The following is an 18,475-nucleotide window of genomic DNA, read 5'->3' on the forward strand; positions in this document are numbered from 1 at the left end:
GGTTTTTCTTGGATTCGAACTGAGATCATTCTGTCATTTTGGAGACTGTATCCCAGTACTGCTTTTCCTGCTCTTTTATTGACTATGGAGGCTACTCCATTTCTTCTGAGGGATTCTTGCCCACAGTAGTATACCTGATGGTCATCTGAATTAAATCCACCCATTCCTGTCCATTTTAGTTCACTGATTCCTAAGATGTTGATGTTCAGTCTTGTCATCTCTTGTTTGACCACATCCAGCTTGCCTTGATTCATGGATCTTACATTCCAGGTTCCTATGAAGTATAGATCTTTGCAGCATCGGACTTTCCTTTCACCACCAGATACATCGGCCACTGAGTGTCCTTTTGGCTTTGACCCAGTCGCTTCATTCTTTTGGCGCTACTAGTACTAGCCCTCTGCTCTTCCCCAGTAGCATATTGGACACCTTCTGACCTGAGGGGCTCATCTTCCGGCGTCATATCTTTTTGCTTTTTGGTACTGTCCATGGGGTTTTCATGGCAAAGATACTGGAGTGGGTTGCCGTTTCCTTCTTCAGTGGATCACGTTTTGTCAGAGCTCTCTGCTACGACCTGTCCGTCTTGGGTGGCCCTGCACGGCATAGCTCATAGCTTCATTGAGCTACGCAAGCCCCTTCGCCACGACAAGGCAGTGATCCATGAAGGACATGCAGCCTTTTAGAATGGAGAAAAAACTGAACTGAACCAAACAATCAGCGACTGAGGAGAAAGGGATAAATCTGTGGGAGGGAGCTGTAGCCATCTGAGGAAACCCAGATTTGGACCCTGGGCCTATTTCTTGCCCACAGTACTATTTTTAAACGGCACTGGAAGCTAATGTGATTGCTGGAAAGACCTTTCTGTCCATAGGAGGTGGGTGTGCACATGCATGACATCAGGCTATTGTCTACTGCTGCTTAAAAGTGCTGATGCTTGCAAGTTGAAAATTCAGGCTTTTTAACAGATAACATAACTCTATTCACTTGGAGACTGCTGAGAATTAGCTTGCAGAGAGCTTTATTAGCACGTTTTCATTGTCTCCTTTTAAAATTCTGTGTCTTGCAACAAGGGGGGCAAAGCTGGAGAACTGGGAAATCCTGCTGATCTTTCTTGCATGGTTGAATCGCTGCAACAGAATGTTGCTGATATTAAGCAACAGGCAGAAATGGCCTATGGAGTGCTCGATGCCTTGGAGGAACCCCAAGCAACAATTGAGCGGCTTGAAAAACAATTGGCTGAAGTTACAGCTGAGTTATCCAAAGCTCAAGAGGCACTCTCGTGCAGCAATAAAGGTAGGCCTTCCGAAAAAAGCAAAAGATTGGCAATGGCAAAAGATTGGCAATGATCTAGAAGAGTATGCATCTGGATCATACATCTAAGGTGAGCTTTGGGGTTATGGTTCTTGAACAGCTACCCATCATCCTTGAATCATGTATGCATACTTAGTGGAGATATGAACTAGAAAAATTTCTTGGTCATTGCCTGATTTACTAAACTAGTAAAGTGTATTGGTGATCCCACTTGGAGACATTACTGGTTTTAACTGAACCTGTTTTGATGGAAAGCATGTTTGTGGCTACCCACTGAATTTGAGCTAAGCTGTGTGAGAACTGGAGAAAATCTTGCTTTCGTAACATGGTATATACTGAAGGTTGTGATCATGACCAAAGGAATACAGGGTGTGATGTTCAGCTGTCCCTGAGTCCCTGACTCCCAGAGACTGGCAGGGGTCTTTCTCCCCTCGGCTTCCCTGAAACCGAACCTCCCAGGCCAGACACTGGATTCGGCACATGACAACCAAGCCTGGGGACAAAAGGGATTTATTAAAAAAAGAACCACAGTCTAGGGGTGGAGGGCTTTCATATCCTGGGCTAACCCTTCAGCTCCCAGAAAGCCCTGAACTGGTTCTCTATTACACAGGGCTGCTTTTCTTAGAAAAAGAGGCTGACTAGTAGGGATGTATTTAAAAGATGGTGATTGTTAATGAATTTTTGTGGGGAACAAAACAATAATCTTAGACTATGAAATGTGGCTACATATCACTCCTGCTAAATAATGTACTCAGGTGATAAGTCGAGAGAAATAGAGCCCAAACAGCTGCTTGCTCACTCTCTCAGAGAATTTCTGTCTTTCTTTCGGTGGCTTTTCTCTGCCTCTTTTCCAGTCCTTCTATCTGTGTGTTTGTCTGGACACCCTTCTATCAGATGGAAGCAAATTTTCTGTATGTTCATGGTTTGTGAGCTGCCGTGTCAAGGCCAGTGGTGGTACCAAGATGTTCTTCCACCTGTGGCAGGGAGATGCTTTCCTTCCCCAAGGCTTCCTTCTTTAGAGTAAGACACTGGGCATGACTGGTAGGAATAGCCAGGCTGTGGTAGGCGGGCCTCCCAACAGTGGAGTAGGAAGACATGTGACAGGTCACCCTTCTGAGCTACACATAAAGGATTCTTTGAGGGGTTGTTTTCCCCTCTAACAGGCTTGTATGATGCAAGCTGAGGCTGGGCAGGTGCTGATATAAATTATGTCTGGTACATGCTGTAGCATAAGCAAGCTACCGTGGTTTGTTTAACCTATGATAATCATCCAAACCAGGACATTGGGTCTCTACTAGTTCTTTACAGAGAAGGAAAAATGCACTATTTTGGAGTATCAAACAAATGTAAGAATACAGTTAGTTACTTTGTCTATTACCTAGCAAAACAAATCACACTTTTTTCTTCTATGACATTTATTTAATACTTTATACAAACCTTTTATCCTACAGTGGAGACAATGCAAGAGAATAAATTGAATGAATCTGCTAAAGTTCTTCAAGATGCTACTGAGGTAGTGTTGTTTTGCTTTCTTAAATACACTTTTAACCTAATCACACTCTGCTTGTTTGAGTCTGATGCCAGGTTTATGAAGCTGGGAAAGATGTTCTGAACTTGCCCTGATATATTTTGGATGCTCAAAGTATCACTTATAGTTCAGTTGTCATGTCTAATATTTAAACACATTTTTCTCTTTATTCTGAAGAAAATGACGCTACAGAACAAACATATACAAGAACTAAGTCAACTTGTGGAGAAAAAGGATGATGAAATAAATAGGCTACAGGTTCTGATAAAGCACTTGGAAGCAACCAAAGAACCAGTGAGTGTTTAATATTCCAAGTTGTTGTTATCTCACAAATAGCAGTTGGTTGTTAATGTAGCAATGCTAAACTAAAGGGCTGTCTCTGGGCAAAGCATTTAGTTTGGGACCCAAAAGCCACACAGGTAGTTGTACCCAAGAGTGCCTTTAAGAGGTGTGTGTGTGTGTGTGTTTAATGTTAAAGCTCTGATGGCTCCATCTGGTTCAGCATTCTGGTCATGCAGTGGCCAACCAGCTGCCTGCGAACAAGCCATGCATAGCACACAGATTCAACAGCACCCACTCACATGTGTTATCCAGCAACTGGTGTAATGAACCATCCTGCTGGAGGTAGAATATAGCCATCTCGATGAGTTGCTTATAGTCTTCTCCATGGCACACTATGTCTTTAAACAACGCCATTCTTAAAATGATGATTTCATGAGGATGTTTTGTGATGAAGTGACCTGCTGTTCAAATCATGTTGCTGTTTTTCTAAAGACATGCAGGAGTTTCGAACATCCCTATGGTTCTCAGATTCACGGTTTTAAACTTGCTATTATTTTATAAGCAACAGCCACGCATAAAAATAAGCACAATTGCAGAATTTGCTTTGGTGCTTTTGGATATAGCAGATGTATTGTTACAATATTGGGACATAGTGTGAAGTCATGCAGTATTTCAACTTTGCTGAAGTTAGGGAGGTCTGGATCTGGTCATTGTCTAAATGGAAAATCTCCTGAGTATGCAAGTATATTGTCTTGTGAATAGAAACATCTAATGAGAATATAAGCATAGAAAGTGACATCACTTTTGTGCACCAGCTTTGCTGTCTTACCCAATCACTTACTCCAATTTTGAAAGGGCAGAATGTGACCTGCCCCTGACTTAAATTCATACAACTTGAAACCAACAAGGGTGGGGAAGGCAATGAAACCATGACACAACCAGAATGGGAGAATGGACAGAATTGGAAGGAGAAGTGGAAGAACAAGCCACTGAGAACAGTGTGGGGGTGGGGGAAGATGCAGAGGGGAGGGGGGGAACAAAGCAACATGTATGTGAAACTTTTTTTAAATTTTTCATAAAGTCTAAAGTATATGTCAGCAAGCCACAAATTGCTATGTATACTGATGTGTTATGAACAAGAAGCTAGTCATGAGTATCTTAGCTGTTTCATCTGGTAACAGCAATTCATTCATTCATTTTATTATTAAAATGGCTTAGCAGTGTATTTATATGGCTGCCAGATAGTATTGAGGCAACCATAAGATTTTTCAAAGATCCATCTGTGAGGTTTGAAAAATCTCCATCATTTTGTAGCTTGGTCTCTGTGCTGTATGGTTCGGGTCATAGGCAGTGGGACACTAGACAGAAGCAACAGGTAACACAGTCAATAAGGTAGAAGGCTGGAGTCCAGCCACCAGTCAAATCCAAGTCATTATCCAGGGCAAGCCAAGGTCAAAACCAGGAGCAAAACAGGGAAGCAAACCATGTGTAGTCTCAATAGCAAGAGCATGGCCAAAACAAGCCAGAGGTCAGGAGTCAGGAAGACAATAAAGAGGAATGGGTGCCTTGGAGCAGGAGCAGAGTCCAGGAGCAGGCAAGTTCTACAGAGAGGAGGGCTTCAGACACTGGAGACCAGTGTGCTGAAACGATTCTGGAGGGGAGAGCCAGTTCTTAAATAGCTCTTCCCCAGGGCTCCTAGGTGGGGCTCATGAAGGCCCTGGCAGCTCCAATAGAGTTTGAGACTAATCCTGCAACTTACCAGAGATGTTATTCTGGCATTTGGCGAGCCGGAGGAGCCCTGACGCTGCCTGGATCCTGGCGTGTGCTCAGAGCACCCTCCTCACCCTTGCAGCCAGAATTTAAAGAAGTATGTACAGTATATGTGGATAAGGGGGTGAGGTGAAGGGTCTGCCAGTGTTCAGTGTATCTTGGTGTTGCCTCAGTCTCCTTCACTCCCTCTCAAAGACACCCCTTGTGATGGCTGAAGGTGGCCATCCAAGCATTTTTCAGGGTGGCAGAAGTGTGTCTGCATTCCTTCAACCCTGCATAGGATGCCTGTAATCCTGAGTTCAGAGATTATAGGCCTTGTGGCTGGATTGTGCTCAGTGTATTTATTCTATGTCATGTTCTTTGGTTACTAGATGAGTGGAAGAATAAAAAAATATATAGTAATCAAAGGGAGTATAAAGAAAAATGAGGATACATGTCAGATAATGGGCCCCACTGTGTAGAGCCCATTAAGAGAGGAAAGAGACCATTCATCAAGTTTTTCTTCTCGGGACAAAAAGTCTAAAAACAAAATTGGAAAACTATGGGTTTCTTGTTCCTTTGTTTGCTGACTGCATCATAGGAGAGAGGAATAAACAACGGTACATAATACTGGTTTTTTTTACAGCCTGTCAAGTTATGGGTGAAGGAACTAAAATCCTTGCAGCATCAGAAGGCAATAGTTTACTGGATTTCTAATGGCCTCTCATATTCACTCAGAATATGCATTTCCACATGCACAAATAATGTTTTGTGCTAAGAAAAGCTTGTTGATTGCCCTAAAAGGGAGGGAACTGTTGCAGTTAAATAGATGGGATATTTAAAATGTCTGTTCCTAACAAATGAAATAATTCACTGTCATGGTGAGCAGATGCTTTTTAGTTAACTCTCATTCAACTTCATCCTTTGCATTGGAAGAAAATTCTGAACAGTGGATTGAGGACTAAGTAGCCTTCTAATATCTCTCCTTTTGATAGAGTTGTCTTCCTTATTTTGATACAGGAAAACATGGTTGCTACTATTAAACAAGAAATGGAACAGGACGACCCTAACAAAGCAAGTTGTACCCATTCTAGGGAGTCAACAGAGACATGTGTGTGTACTGGAAGGAAACGCTATTTAGAAAGGGAGGAGGAAGAAGGGCCACCTGCAAAGCAAGGTATCATTTCCTGTTCCACAGATGCAAACAGACTCCTGAGATCAAAAGTTACTTGCAGAGCCCAAAAAGCATGGCATAAATAAATGTCTGAGGAAAAGAGAGACAGCATGGATTTACATGTCGCATGAATGGTTTATTGCTCTTATTTTTAAAGTTTAAAATAAATATTTCTAATAGAAAAACAGATTTTTCCTTTTTGCATGGTCTCTGTATATTTCTCAAAGAATAGATATAAACCTTTTTCTATTTAATGAATCTTCTCGGACTTGTGTGTGCTTGTAAGCTTCATTCCAGTTGAAGGATCTTCCAAACTGTTGTCTGTCTATGTCCTGTGCATATGTGGCTTGTGAGTTCTTACCTCTCTCTCATGCAGATTTCCTCCCACTCTTCTTTGTTCAGTATTACAGATGGTATGATTCTCTGGTCTGAGATTAAGCCAGTCATAGCTAGTGGTTTCTAAGCAGGGTGTGAACGCAAAGAAAGCATCCCTAGTTCCTAAGAGCCCTCCTCAACCTGGTAACCTCTAACTTGGGACATGTCCCAACAGCCACCAGCCATCCATGATCACTGGAAGGCTCTTCTAGAAGAGCATCAGAACAAATCATGCCACCATCTTATGTAACTTATTTTCAAGGAATGCCATGCAGTTAGGTGTAGTGCATGGAGTTGAAGAAATCCTGCCCACAGGGGCAGAGACTGGAATAATAGAAATATGAGTTTTAAAAAAATCAAGCAAAGGTTTCTATTCTGCATTTACACATTTATACAAATTGGTGTACAATACATTAATAGCACAATATAATTAAAATATGAAATTATAACTTGGATCTTTTTTGTGTTTTCTAAGGTTAAAAAAAGTTGCCCAGTTGTGGAAAATTATCTGTTCAGAGCTTTTGCTGGAAAAGCGATACAGCAGGCTCTACCCACAGATGGTTCTTTACCATTTTTAAAAATCCTAAATTGGTCCTTCTAGTTAGAAAATGGATTTTATTTAAGTTCATAGAGTATTCTACCAGTAAGGGTATCTATCTTGCTCATCAGATCTTTCAGTAATAAAATAGGGATATTATGGGCTAGTTTATATAACATAGCAAATCCTGTGTTTGCTGCTTTGTCAAACTGCTTCCAGTTTGCATCAACAATCATGGCTACTTTGTTTATAGGTTGTTAGTATGACATCTTAATGTGAACACAGTGGTATTTATGGGTTCAACAATCAAAACTTAACCTGCAATTAGCTAATATTAGGTTGTTTGAGAGTTAGAGAGTATTTGGGTTTGTATGTCCTGCTAACAACCTACAAGCAAACCTTTTATAGGTTATTTAAACAAACCAGAAGGGTCTCGTAATGCATGTTCCCACAAATCATGGCCTAATTAACTCACAGTTTCCGTCAGTTCTGTGCTTGCTGAGTCTATATGCTTATAGGTACGTACACTGTCTCATTCTATGATACTGATATGTGTCTCAATCTGAGACCAAGAAGTCTTATTGTAGTATATGATTGTATGGCACTTATAAGGACTAAACTGCGTTCAACAGTAGAGCTTTTTTTCTGAGTAAAGATGTGCAAGTGTGACTGTGAGACTGCAGTTAAAGTAGCTTGCCAACATCATTAACAGTTTTCCAAGTATATTATATTACAGCATGTATGGTTTATGGCACAATTCTTTGTATATTTAGACAAAAAAATCCTGTAACTCAAAACCTCGAAGGCATGGTTTGCTTATTTCTGTTTGGAAGGGAAGACATATATTCCACCAGTTTGGAATCAGCTTCTTATCATTAATCTGCTTTTCCTCCATGGCCAGTATTCTAACTTTGCTTGTTTTGCTTGTTATTGACTTCTGCAATACTTTTCTTTCATACTTTAAAGCTACCCTAGCTGGTCAGCTCTAACATAGTAAAGCCTTTAATTGAGAAAGCCACTATCCTGATCTGTTTGGAAGGAGGGAAGCAGAATGTCCATGACATTAAGCCTCCCTTGAGTTGGCACAATTGCAAGTTAGTTCCCACCTAGGAAAAGGTCACCTCAGGCTGACAAAAACAAACAAAACAAACCAGAACCAATGCTAGCCAATAAGAAACTGTAATTTAGTTGGAATTATTTCTAGAGAAGTTCTGATGTCTAAGAAGGATTATTTATTCTGTTTAGACTTTTTAGCTATGAATAGTGTCCTGACTCATTTCACCTGACATACTTCCTAGGTTCTTTGGCCAGTGATTGTGTTTATACCTTTTAGATATTGTATAGCAGGTTGATTGCCTGACAATGAGAAAGAAATACGTTTCCAGATGTGTGAGAATGTGTATCTCTTTGTGGGTGAAGATTTATCCAACCGTCTTTTTAAGATTGGCCCCGAATCTTCTGAAAAGTTGTTTCTAGATACATGTGCTGGATTATAACCATCTTTTTAACTTTTGTAGGATCCATTCACAACAGTTCTAAAGATGCCATAGAGACAAAGAAACCTGAAGAAATGCAACCCCATACTTGGAAGGAAAAGGCAGAAATGGTAGCACTTAAAGAGCAAAATAGAATGCTTGATACTTACTTGTCTACACTTAGGGAAGAATTGGAAATAGTGAAAAATGAGAATGAGGGATTTTCTAAAAAATTAGCTAATTTTTCTCAGGAGCTTACTTCTTCAGAAGAGAATGCTTCTTGCTTGAGCAGGGAACTCCAGCAGCAGCAGGCTAATTGTGAGAAAATAATGTCTGAATTAGTCTTGCTGAAAAATATAAATAAGGAACAAGGAGAGAGAATTCAGATGCTGCTTCAAGAACTAGAGGCTGCTCACCAAACCACTGCAGAACAAAAGTCAAAGATAAAGGCAGTTGAGGTAAAAATTGGTGAGCTCAGCAGGTTAGAGTCACAGAGCCCTAGTTTAGTTTTTGACTTAGCAAATGGAAAGGAGACGGTAGAACTTCCAAAAGAGGGGAATGAACAAACTCACTGTAACCTAGGTCAAAACAGCTCATTTCACTGTAGCATTGAAGGTATCTGGACAGCAAGCCAGCAGATCATTTGTTCTGCTTCTCAGAAAAGTAGGCAGATTGAAGGCCTTCTCCAACAGGTCGAGCAGTTGCACAGGAGGATTCAGGATGCTGAAGATGAGAAGTGCCAGCTGAAGTTAAAGCTTAGCGAATTGATAAATCAGAGGGAGGCATTCTTGCAGGAAAAGGAATGCCTTCTGAATCAGTTAAGAGACTTGCAGCAGGAAAGTGTGCTTTATGCAGGAAAATATAGGGAAGAGGAAAATAGGGCCCATGAATATTTTGAGAAAATGAAAAAAAATGATGGGCTCTTGGAAGAGTGTAAGGCAAAGGAGGCCAATATAGCTTGTTTACAGCAAACACTGAAAGATAAAGACTTAGTTATTTCAGTATTGGAAAGAAGGGTCGAAGAGTTGCAGGAGAAGCTTGACACTTCAGAAGCTAAAATCAGGAAGTTAAATGACCAAGAATCTCAGATGAAGGGAGAACTTCAAGAGCTCAAGACTAATTTGAGAAATATAGAACTTCAAGAAACGGATAAGGAAGAATCAAAGCAGGCTATGGAACGGTATGTAACCGTTTAATCTAACTTCAATAATATAATTATACTGTATATTGGGACAAACATTCTCAAATTCATGTATAGACTGATGGGATCTGAGCTAGCAGTGACTTAGCAAGAAAGGGATCTTGGGGCAGTGGTGCGTGAACATGTCAGCCTTGTGTGCAGCTGATGTGAAAAAGGTAAACTCCATCCTAGACATAATTAGGAATGGAATACAAAATAGAGCTGCCAAGGTCTTACTCTCCTTTAGTACAACCATACTTAGAATATTGTGTTCAGTTCTGTTTGCATTACCTGAAAAAAGGCATTACTGAGTTGGAAAAAGTACACAGAAGGGCAACAGAAATGATCAAGGGGCTGGAGCAGCTCTCATATGAGGAATGGCTACAACAATTGGACTATTCAGCCTAGAAAAAGGGTTAGTAGGGGAGCCATGATAGAGGTGTTTAAAACAATGTATGTTGTGGAAAGGGACAGATTTTTTTTTCCTGCTTGCATAACACTCGAGCCCAGGGTCATCCCATTAGGCTGACTGATAGGTGGTCTAAGATGGATAAAAGGAAGTACTTCACACAATGTATAGGAAAACTATAGAATTGGCTGCCATGGGAAGTGGTGATGGCCCTTGGTCTGGATGGCTTTAAAAGGGGATTGGACAGATCATAGAGGAGGGGTTATCAGTGGCTACTAGTCTTGCTGGCTGTGTGCTACCTCCTTTACCAGAGGTGGTATATGCCTGTATACATCAAGTGCTGAGGACCTTGGGCAGGGGGAGGTCTCACACCATCCTGCTTGAGGGATCCTGTGGGTAGCTGGTTTGCTACCATGTGTATGGAGTGCTGGGCAAGATGGACCTTTGGTTTGATCCAGCATGGGTTTTCTTTGGTTCCTATATACAGACATGAACATAAATCTGAGGTGAAATTAGCCACATTTATCTTATTCTTCCAAGGACCCAAATGCAGCTTTTATTACATGCTTTGCTAAGGGTTGGATCCACCTCACTTCTTCAATTTACAACACAAACCATAAAAGTAAATTAAGTTATTGACTAACTCTTACAGGTTTTTATTGTAAATTAGTGTATGTTTCTCTTGCTTCTATAAAGAAAGCAGCCAAAAAAAGAGATGATGATGTATCTTCAGGCTGTTTTCTGTAGTTGACTTTCAATGTGAAACTGGAATAGTGCAAATAAAGTTAATGAGAAATGCTAATATATATAATCTTAAGGCATTAAAGCTGCAAACATGTATTTAGCTAGAAGTAACGTAATTTATGGAGCATGAGAAGATCATATTGCCCCTATATTTTACAAGCAGCTTATATCTTGGGATCAAATTTGGATGCTTCAGCAGCTAGTGGTGATCTTGCCACATTGCACTGTCACTATTGCCTTAAGTACATTTGTGTGACGTGTCAAGGGATTTCATAGTTCTGGCAGTCGTCTCACCAGATGGTGGTGTTTGGGAGGTTTACATGACACATTAATGCAGAGTAGCTTGAGGGGCTGTTGCTGCTACTGTGCGCCAACAACTGGAGCTTGGAGAGGTGATACTCAGCAGGCACTGCTAGTACTGGTGTCACCATCCCAAGTAGGGCCTAATGGCAATGCACATCAACAGGGAAGCTGAGGACAGCCACCTGTGTCCCTGGCTTCTTGGTGGGCAAAGTGGCACAGGGATTGCTTGTTCCCTGGGATTTGTTTCAGCTATCGTTGGGCAACACAGCAAGCCACAAAGGGTTAAGCATACCCTACACCAAGCCATGGCTTGTCAGGATGTCTTATATGCCAAGCTTTAGCCTCCTTGACAACACCATACTGGTTTCAGACAATATGCTGAGCCACTGTGACTTAGTGCATAGTGCAAATCCAGTTGTTTATGTGAAAGCTAAAGCTTCTCGCTGTTTCTCAGTAGACTGAATAGCAGTTCTCATATTCCTTAGGTACTCTTGGGATACCTTTTCTCCTTTGTTTTAGTTCAATTTATGATCTCCTCAGTTGGCTAAAGGCCTGACACATCAATCTTACTGCCATCTTTTGGAACCAGACTACAGGAAGTCATTTTGACCCTGCCTTTTTCTGCACATTTAGATGTTGCTATAATGACCTCTCTCATTTATGCTTCCAATACTAAGGTTCATTCATATGGAATTCTATGAACCTGTCCAGCCATAGTAGCACTGGGTTTTGAGCTTTTGAGAGGTGCTGCCATCCTTCAACCCCAAATCAGTTACAGTTTCTGGGATATATTCTGTTGTTACAGAGCTGGCAGCATGTATTTTGTGCCTCCAAGTTTTGTTGTCCTGTTTCTCTGTAAACCATGTTGTGTGTTTGAAAATGTTCCATTCTAGAGCCTAAAAAAAGAGCCCCTGTGCAAAATAATATAGTACTTGTTAACACATGTGGGATAGGTGCTCTTCTTCTGTGAAAAGACAAATTGAAGCTTTCCTTTCAAAGAGAAAGAGTTACAGACTTGAACGAGTGCATGGCTAATACCTTTATAATGGTACCCCTGAGCACCTATCCTACGCTAACCCCAACCCCTCATTTTGCCTTTTGGCTATTAAAGGAACCGTCAGGCCTCTTTTGAATGGCAGAGAATTCAGACACAATGATAGTAAAAATAACCCTGTTATTCTCAATGGCTTTGTCAGATTTCCTATGTGATGCTGTGCGGATGGTATTAAGAAGAAGGGGATAAATGTTTCTACCAGGCCTCATTCCCTCAGCTGGCTTCTCACACTAACTGGCTATAGCAGTGTGTGGTAGCACTGTGGGTAGCAGTGACTCGGGGCTTCACTCATTAACTGAATAATTTATGTAGGCTACAGAAGTGAGAACTGAAGTATCTAAAATAATAAGGGGTCATTTAAAAAGTGTAGAGCCCTGATGCTATCCGTCACATTGACAGACACAGTTCTTTTTCCAGGTTGAATAAAGAGCTATCAGAGAGCATTGCCCTTTCCTCTCATCTGCAAAAGGAAATCCAACAGAAAGATGAAGAATATGCAGACCTGAAGGAGAAGCTAGCTGATGCAAAAAAACAAATTGAGCAAGTTCAGAGACAGGTTTGTAAGAAGGAAGGGGTGTTTTCTCCCTTCCAGTCTGTGTGCAGCTCTTGTTTTGTCTTCCCTAGCTCCTCACTTATATTTGGTTAGGCACTGTTGGAGATGAGACTTGGAGCCCTTTTAGCACACTAGTAAAGAAGATAAACAGATACGTCTTCCAGAGTTTCCCTGGTTGTTGAATCAGACAGTTAATTAAGCCATTTCAAAGGCCTACTGTTGATGGCGGGTGACTTAATTTGAGTTTCCTCTGAGGCTGGTGTTGGGTTGCTGCTGCTCACATCCCTAGAGAGGATCTACTGTTTACCCTTGGATCCCCCTGACCTTCCTCTTCCTTCTTGCTGTTAGTGCTTCTTCATCCACCTCTCCAAGCAATGGAAATGATGAGATCAAGGAAAAGATACATCTATTTGCCTTGCTTTCTTCCTGGCCTGTGGCGTGGCCTGGGAGAGGAATAGTGACAGTGGCAAGGAAGCGGGGAAATTCAGGGAATAGAGGCTCATTGAAGGTCACTTGCTCTAAGCTGGAACAGACATTAGTTTGCTTTATTCAGTATCACTTCTTTGATCTGGTCCACCTGGCTTCTTTCTTTTACCAGTTATTGCCATGTTAATAAGGGTTGGATTAATATTCCAGGAATCTATAAGCCACAGATGTGTAAGTTGTAGCTCTCCAGATGTTTTGATCGACTACACTCACCAGCCCTAGCTAATATAGCCAATGTGTTGGATCATGGAAGTTGTAGGCCAAAGCATCAGGAGCTCCTGGATGTGCTTACCTGTTATAAACAATCGGGCTGTTGGTGTGCTTTGTTGGTCTGCCCCTCCCTTCTCAGCACTCACCATTGTAAGACAAAGTGAGTGAATCTGGATCATGAGATTGCTTTTGGCTTATGACTGAAAGTACGTCATTCATATGACACAATGATAAAAGCTACTGTATCTAAAACAAAGCCACGGAATCTCTGTACAGGTGTGTAGCATGCGTACTGAAGAGAAATCACTGCGGAGTAAAGTTGGTGAACTTGAAAAGGTCAAAAACCAGTTAACTGAAGAGCTAGACATCAAGCAACGAACAATCCAGCAATTGAAGAAGGTACCATAGAATATTTTAGGTCATACCTGACTGTGCATGATAATTTGAGAATGACTGGTATTGGACAAGAACTGCTGTGGCCTAGACATAAAGAGCACGAACCCAGAAGTCCCTAGTTCAACTCTTAACAGTAGGTAAAACCTCATTGTGTGTGCTATCTTGCACAAGCTTAGGCAGAATGAGTTCTGGAACTTCCGGTATTCCCTAATCACCCACGCTGGCTGAAGAGTGCCACGAGTTGTAGAACTTTTTCCATCAAAAGATGCATGGATTCAGTCCTAGACTGTCATTAAGCAAATCAGTACCTCTGTCTTGTTTCTCTGTAAGATGGTGGGCACACTGGCCACCTTTATAATATCCCCATAAGGCTTAGGAAGCGTAATGAAGTATTTTGAACTTAAAAAAAAAAGGAAAATGTAAAACAAAATGAATGAAAAAATGGAACATGAAACATATATTTAAAGTTCATATTTAATTTTTTCTATTTAAAGTTTTTTTTAAAACACCTTTAATTTTAAATGTTTATTTTTTAAAATAAGCTTATATTTAAAAAAGTTTAAATACTTAAACATATACTTAAAGTTTTTCAAACAAAAGCTTGATTTTGTCAGTGTGCCTGGAATTAATTAGAAAGGGCTCCTTCAATCTCTTCTACGGAGCACTGAAGGTGCGGGTAATCTCTTAGCTGTGAACTAACTAGTCAGGAACTTTTGGGTGCCTCTTCCATTCTTGGGCCTCTGCACAATCTAGTGACTGAACCTTTTTTTACCCACAGTCTGACATGTTCAGTGTCGCGTGTTTATTACCATTCTAGAAAAACAAACTGGCATGTTATTGTTCCGTACCATAGTTTGTCCCTTCTGCTCCAGCACTCATGGCAGAAGCATTACTCTGTAACCCAGCAGCCTTCAGTTCTTCAGGTCCTGGATCCACCTTTCACCCAAACATGGGTTAAACCCTTTAATCAGAGACAGAATGCCTATATATACCCTTTTGCTGGGAAGCTGCAGTTGCGCCCATGTCGTGCTTGTGGGTTTCCCAAGAGCAGCTGGCTGGCCATTGTGTGAACAGAATGCTGGCTGAGATGAACCCTCTGGTGGTTTCTGACCCACCAGGTGAAGACCAGAGCAGGCCAGGTCACTTTGGAATAGAGCAAGCCTATGTTTCACTGCTGAGCCCCATTTTAAATAGGGGAGTGCCTTATGTCTTTGGCCTTTTTTGCATCGCAAGTACCTGTGTTTGGTCTGCTTTTGCCGTTCACCTGAATTAAGTACAGCTTTCATATAGTGAAGAATGCCTTGTTCAACAATCCAGTCCTCTATATTTGAGGTTTTGAATGAGATGTCTGTGGTAGCAGTGTATCCATGGATACCTCTTGGCATCCACCTGGCTTCCTGCCCCTCCTTAAGGTATTTATATATTTTATTGGAAGACTGGCATGCTGTGAGGCGGAATGCTGCCCTGCAGCATCATCTTTATTGGGATCAAAATCAGAGTGGTCTTCGTTGTGGAACTCTGACCCCGTGTCTGCCTTGCTTGTACTTGGGCTTGTGATCAGGTTACTTTCCCTCTAGCTTAATGAGTTTGGCTTCTGGAAGAGGCTTTTCTGTGATTGGCTGGGCTCACCAAGATAGCGATGGCAGTATCTCCCACTGCAATCATTTTGTGAGGGTGCCCACAGCACACTCTGAATGTTCCATGTATGCCCACTGACACCATTGGGAGGGGACCCCTGCCATGCATGTTGATTGCAAAGTTAGCTCCCGGAGCTTCCTGGGACGTACTCTCAGGGAAGCAGATACAGGATTGCAGCCCAAGTTACATTCAGCACTGCAGGACTTATTTATCATATTTAAAATCAACCCATAAAAATGTTCTCTGGACAGATTATAAACATACCTCCTTCTGAGTAAATATGTGTATAGGATTGCCATTGTCTAATGCAATTTTTGGGGGTGCCACTCTTCCTCTTGGATGGCAACCCTAGCACCCCCAGGCCTTTTTGTTTCTATGAGAGGCACTAGGGCTGTCATACCTTAGATGACTTGGAAACATAGAAACAGAGCGAGTCAGAAGGGGTCTCCCGGGCCATCTAGTCTGACCCCCGGCTCCAGCCAGCTCTGCTCACGACATGCCCACCATGTGCATGTCCAGGCTATCTTGGAACACCCTCACTGATGGGGCTGCAATGACCTCTCGTGGAAGCCCATTCCATACCCTCGGGGTCCAAACTGTCAGGAAGTGCTTCCTGGCATCCAAATGGAACCTTGGCTCCCTGAGCTTTGCTCCGTTGGAGCTCATCCTGCCTACCTCTGCAGGGGAGAACAGGTCTCTACCCATCTCCATGTGACATCCCCTCACATACCTGTATGTCGCCAACATATCCCCTCTGAGTCTCCTCTTCTCCAGGCTGAAGAGACCCAGTTCCCTCAGTCTCGCCTCATACGGCATCCCCTGCAAACCGGCCACCAACCTTGTGGTCCTACGCTGCACTGACTCTAACCTGGCTATATCCTTTCTGTAATGAGGGGCCCAAAACTGAGTACAATACTCCAGTTGCAGGTGCACCAGAGTCGTATAGAATGGTAGTAATACCTCTCTTGATCTAGAAGCCACACTTCTGGCTATGCAACCAAGGGTGGTGTTCGCCCTCTTGACCACCGCATCACACTGCTGACTCATGTTTAGCCTGCAGTCAACCAGTACCCCGAGGTCCCTTTCACAAGTGCTGCTCTCCAGCCACTTGTCCCCTAACCTGTACTTATGACACCTATTCCTATGTCCCAAGTGTAAGACCTTGAACTTATCCACATTGAATGCCATCCTGTTGTCTCCTGCCCACTTCTGTAGTCTGTCCAGATCCTTTTGAATCTGGAGTACCTGCTCCTCAGTTGTGGCCACTGCTCCAGTTTTAGTAGCATCTGCGAATTTGATCAGCAGACTGTTCACCCCTTCTTCCATGTCATTAATGAAAAGATTAAACAGGATCGGCCCCAAGACAGAGCCCTGGCGGACCCCACTTGTCACTGGCCACCATCCCAATGATTCCCCACTGATAGTTACCCTCAGCTTTCGGTCAGTCAACCATGCCCTAATCCACCGGACAGTGCTTTGGTGTATCCCAAAACGCCTCAGTTTCTCCACCAGGATATCATGGGGCACTTTGTCAAAGGCCTTGCTGAAATCCAGGTAAACCACATCCACTGCATCCCCTCCATCTAGCCATCTCGAAACCTTGTCATAGGATTCCACAAGGTTTGTCTGGCAGGACCTGTTTTTGCGGAAGCCATGTTGTGTGGCTGTCAGCCTCCCTTCCCTATCTAGCATCACTAGATCTCTCTCTATTATGAGCCTTTCCGCTGTTTTTCCTACAGTGGACGTAAGGCTAACTGGTCTGCTGACTTAATCAATGCCGCTCGCTTGCCCAGCCTCTCTTCCTCCCCTGCCCTCATCCCCGCTCTCACCAGGGCCACAGGAGGGGGGAGCCGCAGGGTGCAGGGGGGCAAGGCAGGCTCCTCCTCAGCCGTGGTGGTGGTGACGACAAAGCAGGCATGGGCAGTGCTGGGCGCCAGCCGGCTTGAGAGGCGGTTCTTGGCTCAGTGTGCTGCAGCTGTTTCACTGCTTGCCTGGCCCCTCTCCCCTGCCCTCATCCCTGCTCTCACCAGGTGTTGGGAGAAGGGCGCCACAGCGAATGGCAGCTTGTGGGGCTGCAAGGGGATGAGGCAAGCTCTTCAGTGGCCCTGTTTATCACATTTTTGCCCTTTCATTCTCTTTGTTTCTTTTGTAATAGTAATCTATAATCTCCTAACGCCCTCTCGCCATCCCCTTTTTCTTCACTGCTTCCATGGATCTTTTCACAGCTTTCCAGGGGGTAGTACTGCCCACTTTGGGAATCACTGATCTAATGCCTCTTTAAACTTAGATTGGTTAACATTAATTATGTTTGCTTAGTTCTCATGTGTCTATTCTCTTTTTTTCTCTGCCCAAATTAGGAAGAGCAAAGTAAGAAGCTAGAGGAAATTTCACAGCAGTATCAGAGAATATGTGAGGGTATGTAATTACTAGGGCTTGCATATTGATTTCCCTTCACATGTTTCTGACATACATAAGCTTGTTATTTCATGTATGCTGCTTTTAATTGCTTTAAGTTTTTAAAAACACCTTTAATTTTAAAGTTGAGACCCCTGGGATTGCATGGGATATAAATGTTTTAAATAAATACAGTTATTAAGATTTAGCAACTCATTGTTTTATGCAAGTAACCTTGTTAATTCTGCATATAAAATTGATAAGTCTGAGATAAATATTAGAAAAGTGGTTCACCAGTTCCAAAACACACTTGCTTTAAAAGGCAAATGATATGAAGCGCTGTTAGTCCCTGTATGAACCCAGGGAGACTTGTATTGGGTTGATGCCATGTTGCACAAAGGCTGGCACTCACGTAGGGAACGGGATACAGTGGAAATGCTGAAGGAACAGCAGGCCACGTGTGCTGATGCCCCTCATTGAGCACCTGAGTGACAGACTGGGAACAGCTGCTAGCAGCCTCAATCCTTCTGTAAAGAGGGAGCAAATATGCTATATGGTACGCACAGAAAAGGTTTGGGTTTCACAGTCAAGGCATTTTGAGGTAGTGAAGAGTGTAGTGTTTTCTCTGTAATGCCTGTAATTGAAAATTCTCTTCTTGGTATAGTGTCTGATCATTATC

At 42.5% G+C, this 18,475-nt stretch overlaps 1 protein-coding gene across 1 annotated transcript in view; it reads left to right on the forward strand.

Moving 5' to 3' along the window:
• KIF20B (kinesin family member 20B) overlaps positions 1-18,475 on the forward strand; it is a 66,060-nt gene that overhangs the window by 26,988 nt on the left and 20,597 nt on the right. Inside the window, 8 exon segments of the mRNA XM_044420023.1 lie at positions 1,068-1,290; positions 2,760-2,821; positions 3,014-3,136; positions 5,888-6,044; positions 8,472-9,609; positions 12,537-12,663; positions 13,645-13,767; positions 17,760-17,817. Coding sequence (XP_044275958.1) covers positions 1,068-1,290; positions 2,760-2,821; positions 3,014-3,136; positions 5,888-6,044; positions 8,472-9,609; positions 12,537-12,663; positions 13,645-13,767; positions 17,760-17,817 — 2,011 coding nt within the window.

The sequence above is a fragment of the Varanus komodoensis genome, unplaced genomic scaffold (genome assembly GCF_004798865.1).
Source record: "Varanus komodoensis strain SLA01 unplaced genomic scaffold, ASM479886v1 scaffold11, whole genome shotgun sequence".
NCBI classification, from domain to species: Eukaryota; Metazoa; Chordata; class Lepidosauria; order Squamata; family Varanidae; genus Varanus; species Varanus komodoensis.